Below are 21656 nucleotides of genomic sequence, written 5' to 3' on the forward strand. Positions count from 1 at the left end.
TAGAGTTGCATTAATACTACATTCCTTGTATAGTGTGGAAATCTGATAGTACCCCCATTTGGACAGAAAGGGCAAGTAAGGTAAATTTCAAAATTTAGTTTAAAAAATATTGCAGCTTGATCATTCCTTTTAGTTTTTGCTCATTGTCCAATCAATAAACATAATAGTTTTTGCCACCAGAGGCATTTCATTATTGTCTTTTTTTTTTTTTTTTTTTGATTTACGGATGGGAAATATCATATCCCATGTCTTGAGGTATCCAACTAATTCATTTCTGTCCAGAGGATGTCCCTGGATTTCATCAACTTTGAGTCATGAAAGTTGTAGAGGCTGCACAGGTTGCACTACATAAGGTTTTCAGATAGACATAGAATTAATATTTGAAAACATCTGTGAAGGAGTGTCATTTCAAGTAGAAATCTGCAAGTGGTGGTACAATATTTCATATATGTACTGCATCACTGAACCAAATTATCCACAGGAATGGATATGAGGGAGCCAGTTCCCTGTTTTGACTACATATCATCCTACAGTGTGCCTCAGGGTGACACATTAAGAATCATTTAGAGAAGATCTATCCCCCGTCATCCCACTATTCCAGTCACCCACCATAGTTGAAAAACCCTGCTGCACAGTTGTACACATTAGTGCTGGAATAGAGAAAAAATGCAAATCACAGTCTTCATTCTAACAGCTTCTATATTTCCATGTAGAACAAATGGCCTAGAGGCTCAAAATGAAATGCCTTGAACTTTTTAAGCACATTAAGGTGTTTCTCTGATTTTTTGTATCAAATGAAAAAATGCAAATCAATGTGGTTCAGTATGTCTGCATGGATCATACATTTTTTATTCCCTCCGAAGCACAAATAAACTCTGTCTGCGTCTCTCTGGCTCACAATCGCAAAAACTAGTGAACTATTGTATGTTCATCTCTGTAACTTTACATTTACAAGTTTAATATCCTGATATTTTATGTGCCTTTGAAAATAATATAAGGTTGAAACTAATCCCATTTATATTCTTCACTTTTGAAGAATCATAAATGTGATAAAAATTGCATGTAGTTCACTTTGGTACGATGAACAAATAGGACACTAATAGAAAACAGCATATGTAGTGAGAACAAAAAGCTGAATCTTGTTATGGTCCAAAAATATATTCCTGTCTATATCAGTGAGACAATAGACTATAGTGCCCTTTGCAAAGGCAGCAAGAAAGAGAATTCATATTTGTAGTGATACAGCAAGTTTTTGTACAAATAAAATATCATCAGGAGACATGTTTGTGCAGACCTGGCATTTAAAAATACAACTTTTCTATGTAAGTCCAAGGATCATAAATCTGCAGTGGAAAACTTTTCTTTTCTTGTAGTTTTTCAAAGTATAGTATAGTATGTATAGCTTCAACAGCATTGTAAGTGTTTTTAATCAAGTGCTTGAGTAGAAATAAGAGGCACTTGCACTTACACCTACATATATCTATTCCACAACATCTCAGTAACAAAGATTTAAATTTTGTGTGAAAAACTGAAGAACTGAAGTATTCTTGCAATGTCATGGAAATATTCCTGCTTTTACAGCAAAATAAACTCATTAACGTCCTGTTGTATCTAATGAAAAATGCATCGGTACAAAGCAGAAAACAGTGTTGTTCTCTGAGGTCACAAAATGTTGACCTTGTAGAGGTGGTTCTCACAGGAATGCAAAGCTACAAAAACATGATAATTATTTGGGATATGATGTATTGCTGTTGATTAAAATGCCCAACAGCATACAAAGTATTTAAATGAGCTAAACATTAAACATCTACAGCAGAAAATACAACATACATACTAATACTGCAGATTGAATTTTTAAAAAAGCATACTGTATGTTTTATTTTAAGATAAAACATACTTAAAATACAACATACAGTTTTTTTTGTTTTTTTTTTGCTTAATTTGAATTTTTATTGCCAGGGCCCTTTTACATTATGGGGAATTTGTTTTGATAATGGGCGCAAACACAGAAGCAGAAAATGGAGAACAAAGAAATAAAAGTACTGTAGTAGTAAGTACTGCAGAATAGAATAAACATACAATTATTACAATACATAAAGCTTTATAGATTAAAGAATAAAGTGACTGGTCAGGGGTTGAATAAAATATTATTTTTATTATGAATATAAATTTATAATAAAACAATATGTTTTATTATGTCTGTATCATCAAATTGAATGCTTTTAACAGTGCAGTATTACTACCTTTTTTCCCCTCAACTTTATTTATACAAAGCAGTATACAAAACAGATCAACAGCAATCAATAACTCTAATAAATAATAACAGGTAATGCGTAATGTTTGAGGCAAGGCAGGAAAAACAAATAAATAATATAAATACATAAATAAGTAAATTAAGTAAATAAAATAAGTTAAAGAATAAACAAGAAAAGAAGAGTTTAAATAAATTATAGTTTAAATTAATTACATAAGGCTTTAGTTTTTACAGCTTTAGAGTTTGTACAAAATTTAACACTGTCCAAGTAGGAATTTAAGTAGGATTTAAAGACCACAAGGTAGGGTTTCTGATTGGCAAATTTGCTAGCATGTATATGAAATGTTGCTAATAATGAAATGAGATTAATAATAAACAATTTCTTAACAGGCAAATCATTAAGAAAGAAACCACATAAAGCAATATTCAATTTTGAGGTTTTAGAGTAATAGTATTACTACCTTTACTTAAGTAAAGTATCTTAGTATCAATGAGTGACATGCCAGTGAGACATTAAGTGCAGTACTGCCTTTATCCAGGGGAGGCGCTGTAGTCTATCCAACAACCCGTACTGGCCCTTTAACCCAGACGCCTCAGCTTTCCTCCACGTTGGCCGCACATGCGCAGTGATCTAAGTCACCTGCTGGAAATAAGCAGCGAACAAGGAAGTCTATCACTGGGGACTGGATGTAAGGCTAATCTCAAACAAAATACATCTCCGCCGGATCGTAGTCATCTGCTCGTCAGCTACTCACTACATCGGCGGGACAAGATGTTTAAAAAACTCAAGCAGAGGATCAACGAGGAGCAGTCACCGCAGAGGAATGCGCAGTCACCACAGCAGGCCCAGGTTGGTTGTTGTGCTGCTAAGCTAACATCTGTTTACACTGCTGTAATGTTAGCCAAGACAGCGAGTTGGCTTTCCAGAGGGGTTAGCGCTCCGAAAATGATCACTTAGCAATTAGTTATCTGCAATATTTGATGATTTACGAGCTCCTCTTAACTTTTTTTTGTCAGTTCGTCCTCTTGTTTTATATGTTTGCCCCATGCTAACTGATTTAGCTGCCTAACTTAACTGCTGTCAGTAAGGTGCGTTCATGAAAACTGACATCTGTTAAGTCCCGCTGGTCCAGGCTAAAATAAGTAACAATAGCAACGAGCCAATTATAAGACAATGACCGCAAGACTTTAAATAGATTTTGTGACCTACTTTTGGACTGTATGGGCGTGTCTGATTTGTGGACCATGACTATAGTGGGAGAGGATGCCACTGGGCAGATTTCTATGACATATGAAAGTCAGTGGTCCGCACCTGCAGAATACAGCTCGGAAATGAGGTTGGATGAGATAAACCGCACTTTGCTTTAAAAAGGATAAAGGGTTAAAGTCAGACAGATTGCCATCCATCCGGAGCTCACAGATCACTTCATAGGCAACGACGACTGGAGATGTCGCGTTTGTTACCCCGGACCATGGGGCATTGTTTGGACAAAGACATATGTTCATTATGATGCTCCAGGTTTATAAAAAATGAATGTCATTTAAAATTAGTCATATCCTCCTGAGACCCAAGAAAGTGAAAATTTTAGCTGTTTTACATTAAACAATTATCTTGATTGGAAACTCTATAATGCAACAGTTTTTTCAGATACATTTTTATTTATTTATTTATTATTGTTATTTTTATTAATTTATATATTAATGGAATGTCCTTTGCAATGGAATTTTTTAAGTAAAACTGTCAAACTTTTGTCCGCTACAGAGGACAAAAATGCATCGCTGGGTCTCAGGATGATATAGTAAAAAAACACTCATTTAGAAATATATTCTCCACACTATGTTAGACACTGTTATTTCATAAAAAAATTACGAACAACAAAGTATAAATGTTTATTTTGAATTAACTACATTGGCATAATTTATCACAGCATGCCAGCAAACTACAAACGTCTTTATTGAACAGTATCTTGGGGCTGCTCCTGAGTTCTGAGAAATAATGAAATACTGGTGACATCTGATATTCTATAGATCCAAATGTCCTTGCTACCCAATGCATAAAATTGAGTTACCAAGCAAAAACATTATTTATACCTCATAAGTAGGGGTTTGATGTCACAATGTTTTGCTGAAAGTGGCACACAGATGAAATACTGGACGTAATTCTTTTTTCAGCCATTCAATTTTTAAGCAGGATTCCGGATATCAAATGCTTATTCTTTGACCTCCAGGCACAACTCGATAACCACTCAGTCACTGCTGAGAATCAGTTCTACCAGCGATAAAAGAGGAGTACAATTACAAATGTATTTGACCAAGTTAAGAATGGTGGGGTACTCAATGTGTTTTGGTATTATAGAGTATGAGTAAACAGAAAATCCAATTAGTGGCCCATTATGAAATCAAGAAGTGTTTGATAATGTTGTTTCCAAAATTTCAACAAAATTTTCTGTCATTATTCCATTACTTTTATAAGATACACCAGTCCCTGTTGCAGTAAAGCAATCCTGAAACATGATAGCCTACCCCCCTTGTCCTTCATGGCAGGGATGGTGCTTTGTTTTACAACCATCATCCCTCTTCTTAGATACATAACATCAAACAAGACATGTCTTTCTTTTTGGCTCATCTGACTGAATAACTGGCTCTCACAAAATAATATCAATGTCATAGTGCTCATTTGCAACTTTTACAGGTAGCTTTACTTTTTGTGTCATTTTGGATTGGTTTTGGGGTAGTGGTTTTTCTCCTTGGGAAATAGCCGGAATCATCAGGAACTGATGATACAATACTCTTTACTATGAATGGAAGTATTTTAGACCATTTAAGTACAGCTTTGCAAGTGGAAAGAATGTTGTCTGGGTGCTTTGAACCTGTCACACCAAAAGCCACATCTTTCCTTATTGGTTTGATGATTGTTTGATGATTGTTTAACAAATGAACATGATACTTTAAAACATGTTTAAACTTGTGGAATTTTTTTCTCCCCTGAGATGTGTCTTTATAACTCTCATAATGACAAACAATAGGACACTGGGGGGCCCTAAAATATAGCCACACAAAGACCCCTGACTGACTCCCACCAGTGCAATGTAGTTGGTCTGAAGTCAGTTCATCGGTTCTCTACCACTTATTGTGTGTATTGGGTGTGGGTTGCTGGGGCAGCGGCCTCAGCAGGAATGTCCAGATGCCCCTCACCCCACCCACCTCGTCCCACTCCTCCAGGGGGAAACAAAGGCTTTCCTAGGTCAGCCAAGAGTTGTAATCCCTCCAGCATGTCCTGGGTCTGCCCTGCAGCCTCCTCTCAGTTGGACATGCCCAAAACACCTCAGTGGGGAGTCTGGTAAGCATCTTAACCACATGCCTGGACCTCCTCAACTTACTTCTCCTGTTGTGGAGGAGCAGCTCTACACAGCCCCTCACCCTGTCTTTAATAAAGCCCCATTCACCCTGCAGAGGAAACCCATGTCTACTGCCTGTATCGTATCCACAATCTCATTCTTTTAGTAAATACCTGCAGAAGACTTGTATGTTAACTGTTGATCTACCTCTGTTTCCTTGACCATCTCATGAACAACACCCCAAAACACATAGGATGCATTCTTGCCAGCCCTGTTTAATTGAACTCTAGTTTATTTGTGTGTTTGTTTCTGGAAAATTTGGTTCATTTGGGGAGGTGTGAATGCACAGTTGAACTCTGATCTGCCTAAAAACTCAGTCTGCTTCAAGTGAAGCAAATACAGAGGGCAGTCTGCAGCATGGAAATGGAAGTTGCCCAGCATTAACCAACAGATGAGCAAGGTTTCTGTCTTTCTTATTGTTTGTCTAGTGTTCTTCGTCATGAATTGTTGTTTCAGCGCCACCACTGGTGAGGAGGGCAGTACGTTTATTTCAAAATAAAATTTTCTAAAGGTTTGGTTCATTTGACAACGTGCAGTGTTAAAGCAAACTTAAACCACCTGCATGTTGCAATCCCAAGTCTCCAATCATACTGAGTCTACCTGACTTTTAGTTCTGCCAATCTGGAACCAACATTCTACCCTACTTCATTTGAGAACAAATTGTAATATTCATTTCTCAAAGCTTTCAGGCTGTTTGATGACACAGTAAAATGGATGTATGTAAACTTTTGACCCTCTGAGAGTATGATTTTTAGTTAAGAGTTGTCTCCCTTTTAAACAGATGGGCCCTGGTGATCGTCGCAGCAGCCAGACTCCCCCTTTTCACCATGATGGTTCACCCTCTCCAAGTGACAGAGAGGTAGGCATAAAAATTTCTATAATTTTGTCTTCACTAATGTCAGCACAGTTTATGTTTCTGTCTGTTCCCAAAAATGTCTGTGTTGTTAAGCTTAATGTTCCCCTAATAATGCTCGAGTGGCTTTTGATTGCTGCGATTGCACATAAATGTAAATCAGTAATTAAAATGTGCTCTTAGCTTTCAAACGGAGGCAGTTAATAGCCATTTTCCTACTCATCTGCAATCCTCAAACTGGGTAATATGATATTAAGTCTTTTTTTTTCTCCTCTGATCATAGTTGGTTTTCAAAAAAGAAGTGTATTATTTCCTGAAGTTTAGATGTGGTGTTTTGTTATACGACACATAGAAATGAAAATAACTATGAAGTCTTTATATTTCTACTTCAACATGAAACAGTAATTAGGATTAACTTTAATATAATTATAGTAATTAGATGATCACAAAAACTGAAATATCAGTACAATCTCATGTCACAATACATAAACTGCATCATTACACTAAAACTACCAGCAAGAACAGATCCTGTTACCTAATTCCTTTAGCTCCACAAGGAAGGGAATGTTAATCAATGTCCATTGCAGTTATGAATACATATTAATCCTCCTGTCAATATTTGTTCCTTTGGGGAGTTGTTATATTTTCTTCCTACTGATCTTCATTTGCGTATCTGAGCGTGTTTATGCAAAACTTCTTTGATTTATTAGACAGAGACAGACCTGAAAAGAGTACTGAGCATGATGGCTGCAAGACGGATGATGCAACGACTGGTTAATACATCTACTTTAGGGGTTTGGTATGATTATGTTTTTTGTGTTGTTGTTGTTGCTTGTGATCGTTAGATCAAAAACGGGATTAATGATGGGATAGTTACTCATTCATAACATGTGGTGTACAATTCAGACAACAAACTGGACTTATAATGGTGCATATTTGGTCAATATCTTGAAACACTTTTTTGGTTTTAGCTTTTAGACACACAGATACTTGGGCTCATGTGCCCTCAACATCTTATCATCACATCTTTTATTCACTTCACAGATCTTTAACACTTTGACATCTCTGATTATAGTGATGACTGGAAGCAGAATTACCTTTGTATGCAAGTATTCTACCTTAAAACCACATACAGAGGTGTCAAACTGTTATTCATAACATTGATTGATTGATTGTCACTTTCCCGCTTCTCTTATTTTTCTTCCTCTTTTATGTAATGTCTCCCTCTCTCTCTCTCTCTCCCCCCTCCCTCCTCTCTCTCTCTCTCTCTTTCTCTCTCACTCTCTCTCTACATCCATCTCAGTCTTTGTTGGCCAGCTTTTGCGAGTCGCTCCCTCCAGTGCTATTTCACACTCATGGTGTTGTTTTCTCATTGCTCTCTGTGTTCCTCTCCTTTCCCCACCTTTCGTCCCGTTACTGCACTGACGGGGTCAGATGCTGGCTGGGATGATAGCAGAGCCCGCTTTTCTCTCTGAGTATACTATCTTTGCTCTGGACCATTCAAAACGACCCAAAACGGCCCAGGTAGCCAGTGTGGTGAGTTTGTCATCACTTCCTGCCTCTTCCTCCTCTTTTTTCTCCTCCTCCTCCTCCTGCCCTGTTCCTTCCTCCCGCCTCCGTGCCTCTGGGGAATCGGTAGAAGACTGTGGCCCAAGTAGGGACTGCCTGTTCCCTGCTCTCTATCTCCTGTTTCCTTTGGATTTAGCAACAAGAAGGCATCTCATATATAGGCTAACCCTGCATCTGTTGGGAGTTATGGTTTACATTGTGGTATAGAAGCTTGTGTGCTTTCTGCCGTTTGTTGGTTTATTGCCCTACCTTTCAGTTATTATAATCTCCCATCTATCCCAGAATTAAATATTACCCTCCTTGTCTGTAGGTATTGTTTAGCTTATATTTGCTTGCCTAAGAGATCCCTGATATCCTGTTATGTTGCCTGATGGCCTTTGTCCCCTGCCCCAACGTGTCTGTTTATTTGGAGAGTTGGAATGAAAGTTTTCATTTCACAAGCTTTACTCTGTTTTTTTGTTTTGTGTTTTTTTTTGTTTTAAATACTTGTAATGTTAAAATGCTTGTAACTCTTCCAAGTAAACAAACTGACCAGAGCTTTATAGATGCCCATGTGACGTTTAAAAAAACTATTTGATTTGTGCTGTTTGACGAGACAGTAACAAGTCTGATGGAAAACAACATTTCAAATAATGTGAATCATGTAAGGATCATGTACTATGGCAGTGTAGGGTGGTACCATTTAATAAATTGTATAATAGTGCATGCATTTATTGTTGAAACCTGGAGTTATGTTGTCTATTGTCTGTGTAAAAGTCAGATGAATTTTACATGTCGGTGTTTGGTTTTAATAATTCATTTTGTCTCACTAAACGCTCATGTGTTAGTCTTTTATTCAGCAATTTTTCATAAATTGTATGTTTTATGACCTTTGGCTCCTGGCATTAGTAGTAAAACATGACCTTGTGATCGCTTACTGGTGACAGACTGATGTGCATCCAAACCAGTGTTCCAGTTCTATCTATACTGTGAGGTTCTCTTTTTTTTCTTTTTTTTTTGTCTGGGCTAAATTTAATTAAGATATTTGCATTTTGGATCTCCTCCCTTGATATGAGCTGTGTTTTACTTCAAGAAAAAAAAGTTATGTATTGTAAGCTAGCAATATGTTAAGGCCTGGTGATGTCACTGGTGTCATTAGTATCCCTTATGATTAGTCACAAATATGTACAATTCATCACAGTGTCTTTGCCATTTTCCATCTGCATCTTGATTATTATCAACATAAGATCAGTTACCGAATCACATCACACTCTCTCATTCATTTGGTGATTTTTCTGTTACATGTTAATTTAAAGGCACAAGCTTGTTTCATTAACTGGGTTTGTCATTTAACTGGACACTGTCCCTTTAAATCATGTGTGAGATGGAAATAACGGTTGTTTATTGCCAGTTATATGGTTTATTGAACTGTATATTACCTGTTATAGCTGGGTTAGTGGGGTCAGGCAGTGCAGAATATCAAGAAATCTTGATTTTCTTGATGTTGAAAACTTGTTTTCTGGGAATAAGTGTTACTTTTTATCTAACTGTGAAAAGCACAGGGATTAAAAGGTGTACTAGATGTAGCAATGAAGTGACGTGAGTGCATAAGTTAACGTGAAATACCATTCTAAATGTTCATCTAAGTTTAGAAAAGTAGTAGTATAATAAGTATAAGATGTTGGTATAAGAAGTAATATAGAACAGTGAAGTTTTGATAAGCACAGACTCATAAATCAAACCTGGTGAATTAAATGAAAATTAAATGAAAAATCAGCTTGTAAACATATATTCTGCAAAAATAATTGCCAGACTGGCCAGTGCTGCTAAGTAAACCATATTCAGAAGAAAGACGCTCTTACACTGCAACACACACTAAAACACATCCTATTACTGTCCTGGAGTGACTACTGTCCTTGATATTATTTTGCACCGTAATGTAGAGGAAGGAGTACAGTAGCTCGGAGCTGGACGAGGAAGGAGAAAATGTGCTCTCTCTGATGCTGCCTCTAATGTGTCGACTAAACCAACTAAGCTGCTAAATGTTGACTTACCTCGGCGATCTCTCTGTGCTCTTATAATACATCTGCACACAGCACTGCCTCGCATCTTTAATTCAAGTACTGGCTCTTCTACATGACTGTATCTGTCTGTTTGTTCTGGCTGTTTATTAGATTATAGTGTTAACCCCTTTTTTGTTTAATGTTCCATAGAGATGCCTTCTTTTATGTATTTAACCCCTCTGTTTTTTCCAAGTTGCATGAGGGTACCCGTTGCCCCTGCATTGCTCCCAGCAATACTAATATTGCTCCCTCCAGAGTAATCAGGGAGTGCCATGCTGGGTGTGGATGACTAACTGGCCCACGACAAGTCCACCGTCACAGTTTTCTTTTCTCTCATAATGTCTTTTTTTCTGCAGAGTGCCACTAAAGAACCAGCAAGGTCTCCTAGAGGTAGCATCAATGGAGATGGAAGTGCCTCTCCTCTTGTACGTGAGCACTTAATCTCCTTAACCTTGAATTTGATGTTAAATTAAGCCATAAAGACCCAAATATCCACCGGTGACCAAAAGCATCCACTGATCTGTCAGCCTGTCCCAGGGCAGCTGTGGCCACAAATGTAGTTTACCACCACCAGAGTGTGAATGTGAGAGCGAATGAATAGTGGGTCAATAATATAAAGCACTTTGGTTGTCTAGAAAAGTGCTATATAAATCCAAACCATTATTATTATTACCTCCGCCAAGGAGGTTATGTTTTTGCCAGGGTTTGTTTGTTTGTTTGTTTGTCTGTCCGTTAGTGTGCAACATAACTCAAAAAGTTGTGGACAGATTTTGATGAAATTTTCAGGGTTTGTTGGAAATGGGATAAGGAAGAAATGATTAAATTTTGGGTGGTGATCAGGGGTGGGGGGGCCCACGGGGGGGGCCACATTTGTCTGTCCGTTAGTGTGCAACATAACTCAAAAAGTTATGGACAGATTTGGATGAAATTTTCAGGGTTTGTTGGAAATGGGATAAGGAAGAAATGATTAAATTTTGGTGGGGCTCAGGGGTGGGGGGGCCCACGGGGGGGGGCACTGATCAGCCTTGGCGGAGGTCTGCGCTCTCTGAGTGCTTCTAGTTATTATTATTATTATTATTATTATTATTATTATTATTGATCTAAAATGTTTAAGAACTTTAAAACCACTAATCCTTTCAATCCATGTAAATAATTGGTGTAAAATGGAGTTTGTAATCTTTTCATGGTCATCAGATATGACCCATTTGGACGTTCAGAGGCTCCATAGTGAATGTGGAAACACTGTCATCTTCTACAGCAGGGGTGGCCAACCCTGGTCCTGGAGAGCCACAATCCAGCATGTTTTAGATGTTTCCCTCTTCCAGCACACCTGATGGTCATTATCAGGCTTCTGCAGAGCTCAATGATAGGCTTATCATTGGAATCAGGTCTGTTGGAAGAGGGATACATCTAAAACATGCTGGATTGTGGCTCTCCAGGACCAGGGTTGGCCACCCCTTTTCTACAGCACTGATTCACCATTAAAACCCATGGAGTTTGATAATGACAGTGGATGGAGACACTTGCTTTTACATTCAGTTAATGATCTATTTTACTGAAAAAGTAATTTTTTCTTAAGTTTTTTATGTAATAACCTTCAAATGTAATCTCAGCATGATGATTAAAGTACATAATCAGTAAATTAAATACAGGAAACTTCCTGATATTCACTGAAAAAAATGCAAAATACAGAGGATAATATTATAATAAATGTTTGTGTAAGTTTCATTTGCCTTAGTCATCGTTCTTCTTGGTGGTTCTTCTAGGTTCAAATGTTTTGCCTCTTATCCAAGAGATTTCTTCAGTTCCAGTAGTAGAACTGAAGAAGTCGAAATGTTGTCAGAAGAGCTAAACAAGTCCAGGTGAACCTAGAAAAACCACCAAGAAAAATGAGGATAAATGAAAGAAAGGCTAAATAAAGACAAAAATTTATTTGGGAACTACCACAGAAGTAGCACTGGGTCTTTATGGCTTAATATTATAAAGCTCAGTCCTATTGATGAGTTTTGTTTGTTTGTTTTTTTCATGCTATTTATTGAACTTTTTAACAGAGAGAGGAGCCACAGTCATTTGCCCAGAAACTCCAACTCCGAGTTCCCTCAATGGAGTCTTTAATTCGCGGAGGTGCCAGCCGGGCAGAAAGCCTTTTCCGCTCTCCGTCTAAAGAGAACCTCATCCGAACCTCATCGCGTGACTCCCTGACACCTTTGGGAGAAAATGAGCCTCTGGGTGCCCCCTCGTACGACCCACCCTCAGATATTGAGAGTGAGGCTGAGGAGCCTTCAGGAAACACTGAATCCCTCTCCAAAGAGCAGTTGTTGCACCGGCTGTTTCGGGTGGAGAGGAGTTTGGGGAAATACAGAGGGAAGTACTCAGAGGTGAGGATGGTCCTGAAGAAGTCTTGTCTCTTTTAAATATATATTTGAGAAATGTTTGTATTGATCTCGCCGTAACATAATAGCAATATATAATGTATTAGTCAGAATTTATCAGAGTACACCGAGGTAGTTGGAAACATGATGTCCTAGACTTTAAATCTCAGTTTTAATGTTAACTTCCATGTTTTATGGGTTTTAATTCAATGACTTTTGGCTCAAGAACAGTGAATTTAGTGTTTGGTTAGAGCCTGTTGAAAATCATTGAAACTGAAATTGAAAATAGTTGAAGCTTCTGCTAGAAAACACTCAAATTAGGAACTGTGGCTATAAAGACATTAGTGTCACATTTAAAGTCAAAAAAGTGCTGTTAAAAAATGGCTACCAACAACCAGTGAATTAATTTGTAAGTAATTCTGGGCACTTTTTACCAGTATGAACAAGAACTAGGGTTTGAGGAGGTCATAATGTTCTTAAAAAATCTTAATTATAATTTCTTCACACCCTCAGTAACCCTAACTCTTCTTTGCTGTATTCTCATTCATGTTCTCTGTGTTTTCTCTGTGCAGCTTGTTACTGCATACCGCACAGTACAACGAGACAAAGAAAAAACACAGGTAGTTTTTGCCAATTATCTCACCAGATTATGTCTGGTTTTAGTTATGTTTTGTTTCATATTACCAAGAGTTTGTTTTTATATCAGTAATTGTTTTAGCAGAAACATATTTCTGTTCTTTTACCCGTAGGCCATCCTCAGTCAGAGTCAAGATAAAGCTCTCCGCAGGATAGGGGAGCTGCGTGAGGTATTTATTTATTTTATTAATTCATTTATTATTTGGAAGGGGAGACATTCCTAAACATTTTTCTCCTTGTATGGTCAGATTATGGGTAGCACTTTGCATTATAGGTCAGTAATAATTTTGGATTAACTTTAATATGGAGGAAATGATAAGTTTAATACTGTGATATCTTACCTGATAATACTAGTGGTAGGTTCTCTGTAATAACTATGACTCAGAGAAGGAAAATGTAATACTACCTGTTTCTAGGTAATTCCATGGTAAAAGGTCATTCTTATTCATAGATGCATAAAATACCAGAATTGTTTCCAGCTATATCATTATGCCATTAAATGTTTAGTTTAATCTAACATTACCATAAAATGAAGTAGAAACAAGTAGCATTGCATTTCAGTCCTAATTCATGGTTATTACACAGATTATCACTAGTATTTCCATGTAACAAGTCATGACATCAAACATAGTTTTACAGTATTGCCTTAAAAGAGAATGGAAAATTTGTAATATCAGTGATATACTATGATAATCACCATTTTTCTTCTCGAGTTGTCATCACGTGGCTATTAATTACATGGTATTATTGTAGTATTACAGATGTATTACCAAACTGTTGTGCTACTATTACTGTGTCATTCACTACCAATCTGTGATTATGAAACCAATTCCAAACATGGTTATTATTTTTGGGATTCTGTGACGTGTTACCAAACTGAGTTGTTTGTATTAGTGAGCTGTAATGTAAAGTGCTACCAGATTAGGATCAAAGTCTCAAGTACAAATAAACAAATTAAATTGGAAAATGTAATTAAATGTATCTTCAGGAGCTGCAAATGGACCAGCAGGCCAAAAAACACCTACAGGATGAGTTTGATGCTGCTCTGGAGGAGAAAGATCAAATGATCACTGTTCTGCAGACACAGGTGAAAGTCTGTGTTGATTGATGTTGGTGTGGATGTGTTTAATTTGGGGTTCTTGGTTTGAGGGAGGACTTTTATCTTCACCTGTAGAGTATCTGAAATAAGTGCAAATTTTGGGGTGTTGTACATTTATAAGTACAACAGTCATTTTCCAGTGTTTTGAATACATGCTTTTTTTCTCTGCCTTTCATCTTGGTGCCAGGTTGCTCTGATGAAGAAACGGCTGAAAGGGGTCTCTGATGGTGCAGTACCACCTGAGGGTCAACTCCCTCAGTCTGAAGACTCCACCTCTGTCCAACAGAGTCCTTCAAAAGAACAAGAAGTGGAGCCTGAAGCCAGTGAAGGTAAGTAAAATATATTTTGTTCAAGAGCACAAGTCCACATGGTGACACTCTGTAGGAGATTAATGTGAGAATGGTTTATTTTTGGCAGCTGTTTAATCAGTATGTTCTATTCTCTGGTCAGAAGGGGGCAACGCTGATCCAGCCAAACTTATGGAACAGCTACAGAAGAGAGTGAAGAGGCAGGAAAACCTACTGCAGAAGTGTAAAGATGTGATGCGAACACACAAGGAGAGGAGCGCTCAGCTCAGCAGTGAGAATGAAACTCTACAAGAACAGCTGCAGGAGAGACTGCAGGAACTGGAGAAGATGAAGGTGCATAGCTGGATACATGGCTTTGTTGATGTCCGTGCTTTAAAATGACTCAGACATTTATTTATGTTGTTGAAAATTGGTGTAATTATGAGATGATTTGATTAAACCAAGTAAGTCTGAAGAGCTGCACATCACCGAAGAGTGTATTTAGGGTAATTAATGTTGATATGAAATGTTGGCCAGAGTCTTCATGGGCCACTGATGATGTGCCTTCATTATTTTGTTGACACAGTGAATAGCTTTGGTTGAGACTCAGAACATCACAGCTCTTTGGCCACCATCCAGGAATGGGTTCATGCAATGTCAGCGTGACATGAATGACACACTGTTTTCTTTGATTTCAAAACATTTTGTTTAACTGGTATGATAAGCATGTTTAGCTTGTCTGTAGCTGCACGGATGTTTTGCAGAATCTGATAACCGGAGTTTGTTTTTACAGAGACACTGATAGGCAAATTATATCTAACTGTATGTTGATTGACTTGCTTCTATTTATTGCTTTATATTTTGTTTTGAATATGTAGACTGTTTGAGAAGAGAGTCTTTCCTGTGTCTGGAAAAGCAGAGGTTAACAGGCGTTTAGGCCTCTTAAGTAGCATGAAGACATCCTGGAACTGTGGGGCTGAGCTGTACTCATCCTCTGCCTTAGACAAATATCCCATAAAACAGACCATCTGGGTACAATTCCAGACCCTTGGTGCATGGGATTTTAAAGTATTGTGTGAACGGTGTGGTTAACACAGTATTGTATGCTATTTTAGTTGTTTTTTTTAATCTGTGTGCAAAAAAAAAATATTTTAGCTTGCTTCTGTCGAGACATCAGAGTACAGTTATTTAGAACATTGATTCGGCACTGACTTGGTTTCACTCATAGAAAAAAAACACATAAATATAAAAGAAATGGAGACCACATCTGCAGCATCCTAGTGTTTCTTGTGTCGTAACCACTAGTTTTACAGCAGTGGCACAGACATACAGCTACTACATGCCACTGCTGTGTAGCTGGGCTGTAATTTAGGTTGACTTGTTGGTTTAGCTGCGCTTGTGTACACTTTCTAGTTTGGTTTGTGGGTGAGGCATCCTGGGTGGTACGGCAAGCATCGGATTTTTATGTCATCTGGCTGTAGCTTATGTATCGACGCAAGAATCAGAAATGTTCCAATGTGAAGTACATTTGATTATCTGCTGGCAGCTGGATGTGATAATTTTGTCTTTTATAATTACATCAAATATTTTGTGCTTATAGGAACTGCACACAACAGAGAAGACTAAGTTGATCACTCAGCTGCGTGATGCCAAAAACCTTATTGAACAGTTGGAACAGGATAAGGTAAGTGAGGGGTTTGTAAGGATTTGAATACATCTTGATTGAACTAGACATGTTTTTACTCTGCCACTGAGTAAAGAAGTCAAGGAACCTTGAAGCTGCACCTTGTTTCTTTTAAACTTTGACCCCAGCTCGGCAGGATGGACAGCACCTCACGAGATCTGTTTATAGAATGATGAAAGCACTAAAATGTCAAGAGTAATTCTGGACACTGGACTTGAGCTGGTGTCTGTACTCTGGAGTCATTTCTCAAAAAATTACAGCATTACGTTTAGATGAAAAATAATATACTCAGAATGTTGCCTTTTTCTTACATGTTGCTGTTTTTATAGGGAATGGTCATTGCAGAAACAAAGCGTCAGATGCACGAAACACTGGAAATGAAAGAAGAAGAGATCGCACAGCTACGCTCAAGGCTTCAACAGTCGACTGCCCAAAGAGAAGAGCTGCAGGAACAGAAAGAAAGAGCTGAGAAAGCAGGTGAGTGTGAGTGAAACCCACATCTGTAAATGTAAAGTAATGTGTTTTTGGATTTAATGATGATGTGTTTTCTGTTTCCATAGCATTTGAGGAACTTGAGCGGGCATTAGGTGCAGCTCAGAAGGCGGAAGAGGCCAGAAAGCAGCAGCAGGTTCAACTGGAGGAGCAAGTGAAAGAAGTTGAAAGAGCCAGTGAAGAAGAGAGGAAGACTTTGCAGCAGGAACTCACACGAGTGAAGCAGGAGGTTGTTACCATCATGAAGGTACGGAAGGGACATTAAATTCATTTCAGTTTTGGTGATTAGCGGATAAATATTAGCCCCACATCAGTCTTCTCCCCTACATTGAACATCCAAAGATTGCATTTCACAGTAATGATTAGTATATAACAAGTAAAAGACTGATCTGGTATCTATTTTCACCTAATGGTATTTAAGTGTTCGCATCTGACTTTTCATCTAAAGTGATTGAATTACAAAGAATATTGTTAAACAGCAAAGTTTTGCTAACAGGGTGATGCTGTGGAAGTCTCTAAGTGATGTGAAACCCAATTAGGGCAGTGCTAAGCAGATATCATTAAGTGGACTTTTATTCACTTCAACTGATTTATTATTCATGTTAATATTAGAAGTCATCTGAGGAAACTGTGGCCAACTTGGAAAAAGCCCACAGTGAAGCCCTGGCTGCTAAAGAAGAAGAGATGAATGCCAGAATCAACGCAGCTGTGGTAGGTGCCCACACTTTTTGTTGTTCTTTAAATTCACAGATGGATAAAATGAAATGGATGCAGATTGGACATTTCTGATTTTTGTGTTTAGGAGAAATGCAAAAAGGAGTTTGCCCAGTTAGCTAAGGAACGAGAACAGCAAGCCACTCTAGCTCTGGAGGATGCGGAATTACAGAAAACAGCTTTGAAGATAGAGTCTGAAAACAAGGTTAAAGAGATACAGCTAGAGCTAGAGGCTGCAAGAACTGTGAGTATTTTTTTCTCTCGTAACCACATCATTTTAACATGTAGCTCAATAGACTTAAGACTAAAATATTTGTTGATTGACAATTTAGTATTTACATTTATATTTAGTAAAATAATAGACTAAAATTAACAACTTTAAATATATATATACTTTGCAGAGAGTATTGGAGCTAGAGAGCTCTCTGGATAAGCTCTCCCAGGATGGATCCAATCTGTCCCATGAACTTTCCAGTCAGCTGGATGAACTGAAAGATAAACACAGGGAGCAAATATCTGCATTAGAGGAAAAGCACCAGGAGCAGCTGGAAAAGCACAAGGGCACCCTAACCCAGCAGCAGAACAATACTATGGAGGAGCTCAAAGAAAAACACAGAGCTGAAGTGGAGACGATTCTGAAAGATAAAGAGTTGCAGTTCCAAGCACATGTTGAAGACATGAACCAGAAAACATTAGAAAAACTGGATGCAAAGCAGGCAGAGCTGGAGGCTTTATCTTCTGACCTTTCAGAGGCTTTGAAGAGTAAACGGCTTCTGGAGGAGAAGCTGGTCGCAGCTGAGGAAGTGCATAGTTTAGCTAAGCAAGACTATGAAAAAAGGTTTGAGGATCAGGTGGCAAAGCACAATGCAGAGATTGCAGATATTAAGCAGGAGCATGAGCAGTCACTTGGCGGTATGGAGAAAACTCTGAAAGAGGAACTTAACACGCTGAAAATAGTTTTGAGGGAAAAGGAAAAGGAAAATGAAGAACACACTCTTAAAATAAACACACTACAAGAGGAATCACATTCCACTCTCCAAGAATTAAATGCTAAAATTAAAGAACTGGAGGAACTGCAGCAGTGTTTATCACAGTCCCAATTAGAAAGTGCAGGCCTCAAGGAATCTAATGCACAGTTAAGTAAGATCTCACTGGATCTAGATCAGTGTAAGAAGGACTTGACAGATTTAGAGCATCAGTTGGAGGTAGCAAAAACTGATTGTCAACAAAAAGAGAAGTCGCTTCAGGAGCTTGAGCACCAATTAGAAAATACCAAGAAGGAGTTCTCAGAACAGAAGAAGCTTTTCACAGTAGAATTGAACACTAAGCAGGAAGAACAAACACGCCTCAAGAAACAGTTGGATGATGAAAAAGCTGTCCTTGAGAAGAAGATGAAAAACACTATAACTGAAATGGAAGGTAAACTGAAGTCACAGGAAACAAAGATGGAAAAGTTTAAACAGAAAGCCAAAGAAATGCAAGAGAATTTTAAGAAAAAGCTTCAGCAAAATGAAGAAACTATGAAGAAGGAACTTGCAAAGAAAGATGCAGAACTTCAGCAAAAAGAGAAGCAAGTTCAGGAGAAGATTTTAGAGATGGCTCAAAAAAGCTCTCAAGGCCTCAGTGATACAATGTCAGAGCTGCAAAATAACCATAAGGAGGAGGTGGAGAAACTACAGGATGCCCATAAGCATGAGATTGAGGAGCTGGAACATCATTGGCAGCAGAAGTTGGGACAGCAGGAGGAAGAAATAATGGAGAAAAACTCACATATTCTACAGGAGAAAGCACAGGAACTGGAGGACACTTCTCAGCAACTTAGCAGAAGCAGAGAGGAGAATGAACAAGTGTTGTGTGAAATAAAGAATTTGAAGGAGGAGCTGGCTATTCGGGAAACCACTGTGCAGAAACTGCAAGCAGAGCTTAATGAAGCAGCAGTAAAACTGGAAAGTTTATCTCAGGGTGAAGCAGTGCTGAAAGAGCAAATGGAGTCAGTGGAGAGGAACCTTAACCAGGCTCTGAATGAGAGAAACTCCCTCCAAGACAAGCTGAGCTCAATGGAGGAAGAGGGGAGAGAGAAGTTAAAGACCTTGTCAGATCAACTGGAGGAAACAGAGAAGCAGCTTAAGGCAGTGGAAGGTTCCAGATGTAAGGAAAGTGAGGAGATGCAGAGTAAATTTGAGGAGACTGCCATTCAGCTACAAGCCAAGGAAGCAGAGTTCCAACAGCGTTTAATAATGATCACCAACCAAATGGAGCATTACTGTCAGGAGGTTCAGTCTAAAGTGGACTGTGGATCCAATGAGCTCTGTCAGAAGGTTGAAAATCGGGTGGGGGAGTTGAAAGATAGGCTGCTCTGTAGTCAGAAAAAGGTAGCACATCTTCACAACATTATCCTTACTAAAGTAGATAGAATTTGCACTTTGGAGGAAACTCTCCGCCGGCAGACAGAGGAGAATAAGAATCTATGCATTTCTTTAGAACAGGTGACTGCTCAGGTAAAAGCTCATGAGGAGCATATCACAGCCTTAACACACGAGAGGGAGACGCTAACAAGAGATGCTGAAAATCAATTTCAGTCAATCAATGAAAATATTCAGAAAACGGAGAAGCTCAGTGAAGAAAACCGAATCATATCAGAAAATATTAAAACAAATGAGCTGCATATCAGTAACTTGGAAAGTATCATCAGTGACTTGAAAAATCAGCTAGCAAGTAGCATAAAAGACAAGGAAGAAGCCATAAATCAGCTGAACCAGCAGAAGCAGGAGAGGAAACGAATGGAGGAGACAACTGAGAGATTGGAGCTGGAGAAAACGTCTGCGCTGGAACAGGCCAGTGCACTCAGGAACAGCCTGTCAGAGTTTGAGAATAGTGCCGAGTCCAAGCTCGCCCAGAATGACAACACTATCACATCTTTACAGACAAGGCTCGGAGAGCTCGAGCGAGAAATCTCTGAAAAGAATGAAGCTTTGCAGAGGCTTACCGCAAGTATTGACAATCAGTCCATCAGCAAGTCTGAGATGGACCAGGTTCTGAGTGAGAAAGAGCAGAAGTTGAGTGATCTTACTTCGGAGTTCGAGAGTTGCAACAGTCGACTCTGTGAGCTTCAGGAGCAGTTAGCCTTAAAGACAAGAGAGTGTGAACAACTCGCAGCCAACCTCAAACAGCAGCACAGCATCACAGAGAATGAGAAAAGAGTGTTGGTAGAACAGCTGCAGCAGACCCAGATGCAATGCACTCAGAATGGGAACTTGGAGCAAGAGATGGTGCAAAAACTACATTCCCTTGAGGAAGACAACCAAAAGTGTAAATACGAGCTTCAGAGTCAAAAAGAAGAATTTGAGAGGATTAAAAGCGAGATCATAAAGAGCAATGATGAAAATCTGAAGGCAACAGAAGAGAAATTGTCCACAGAGAGCGTCCGGAAAGTATCGGAGCTGAAGAAGAAAGCAGAGCAGAAAATCGGTCAGATTAAAAAGCAGCTAACCTCCCAACTTGAAGAGAGAGAGCAGACAATCAAGGCTCTGAGGGCGAGTTTGGAGGAAACCAAGAGGAACGAAACATTCAGCAAAGAGCATGTAGAAACATTAGAGGAGAAAACAAAAGCCCTCGAGGAAGCACTTGCGAAGCTGAAAGAGGAGCAGGAGAAACAACTTGAAGAGATTCAAAGTCATGAGAGGCTTGAGAGAGAGAAGTCTTTAGAGGAAATGAAAAACCTGTATGAAGAGAAGCTGTCATCACTTCAAAAGAATACAGCGGATCACGAAGGCCTTAAAGAAACCTCATCAGTGCTGCAGGAAACTGAGGCAAAACTAAAAGAGGCAGAAGAACAAAATGGAGCCCTTCTTGCAGAACTAAATCAACTCAAAGAAGAAATACTTGACAAGGACGCTCAGATTAATCAACATCAGGCAAATATTGAGCAAAATTCATCAGAAACTGTGGTTGAGAGGAAGGTGGAATGTTCCAGTGTGCAGCAAACAAAGAGCGCATTAGAAAACGACATGGAGAACCACTCTGAGACTCAAGAAGAGGACGGTGAGTCGTTCAAAAGCAGACTCGCTCAGGTGAAGAATGAAAAAGACAAAATCTACAAAGACTTCTGCAGGCTTCAGAAAGACATGCGGTTATTGAGGAAGGAGCACGAACAGGACCTAGAGTACACCAAGAAGGAGATGATGGAAGAGAATGAGAAAAAATTAAAGTAAGTTTATGGAATGGAGTTTAGAGGAACAGTTTAAATGGAATTCTGC

General features: G+C 38.6%; 1 protein-coding gene across 5 annotated transcripts in view; it reads left to right on the forward strand.

The window, feature by feature from the left end:
* Window positions 1-2890: 2890 nt before the first annotated feature.
* golga4 (golgin A4) overlaps window positions 2891-21656 on the forward strand; it is a 31484-nt gene continuing 12718 nt past the window's right edge. For 2 of the 5 annotated variants that reach the window (XM_030155406.1, XM_030155408.1), the window contains exons 1-16: window positions 2891-3104; window positions 6434-6511; window positions 7940-8041; window positions 10473-10541; window positions 12168-12494; window positions 13061-13108; window positions 13238-13294; window positions 14113-14211; window positions 14411-14552; window positions 14674-14864; window positions 16111-16194; window positions 16524-16671; window positions 16755-16933; window positions 17299-17397; window positions 17489-17644; window positions 17802-21607. In XM_030155406.1, coding sequence (XP_030011266.1) covers window positions 3027-3104; window positions 6434-6511; window positions 7940-8041; window positions 10473-10541; window positions 12168-12494; window positions 13061-13108; window positions 13238-13294; window positions 14113-14211; window positions 14411-14552; window positions 14674-14864; window positions 16111-16194; window positions 16524-16671; window positions 16755-16933; window positions 17299-17397; window positions 17489-17644; window positions 17802-21607 — 5663 coding nt within the window. In that variant the 5' untranslated portion in view covers window positions 2891-3026. The remainder of the gene's footprint in view (window positions 3105-6433; window positions 6512-7939; window positions 8042-10472; window positions 10542-12167; window positions 12495-13060; window positions 13109-13237; window positions 13295-14112; window positions 14212-14410; window positions 14553-14673; window positions 14865-16110; window positions 16195-16523; window positions 16672-16754; window positions 16934-17298; window positions 17398-17488; window positions 17645-17801; window positions 21608-21656) is intronic. The other 3 variants (XM_030155407.1, XM_030155409.1, XM_030155410.1) reach the window with 3 other exon arrangements.

Source organism: Sphaeramia orbicularis, chromosome 15, assembly GCF_902148855.1.
Source record: "Sphaeramia orbicularis chromosome 15, fSphaOr1.1, whole genome shotgun sequence".
NCBI lineage: Eukaryota > Metazoa > Chordata > Actinopteri > Kurtiformes > Apogonidae > Sphaeramia > Sphaeramia orbicularis.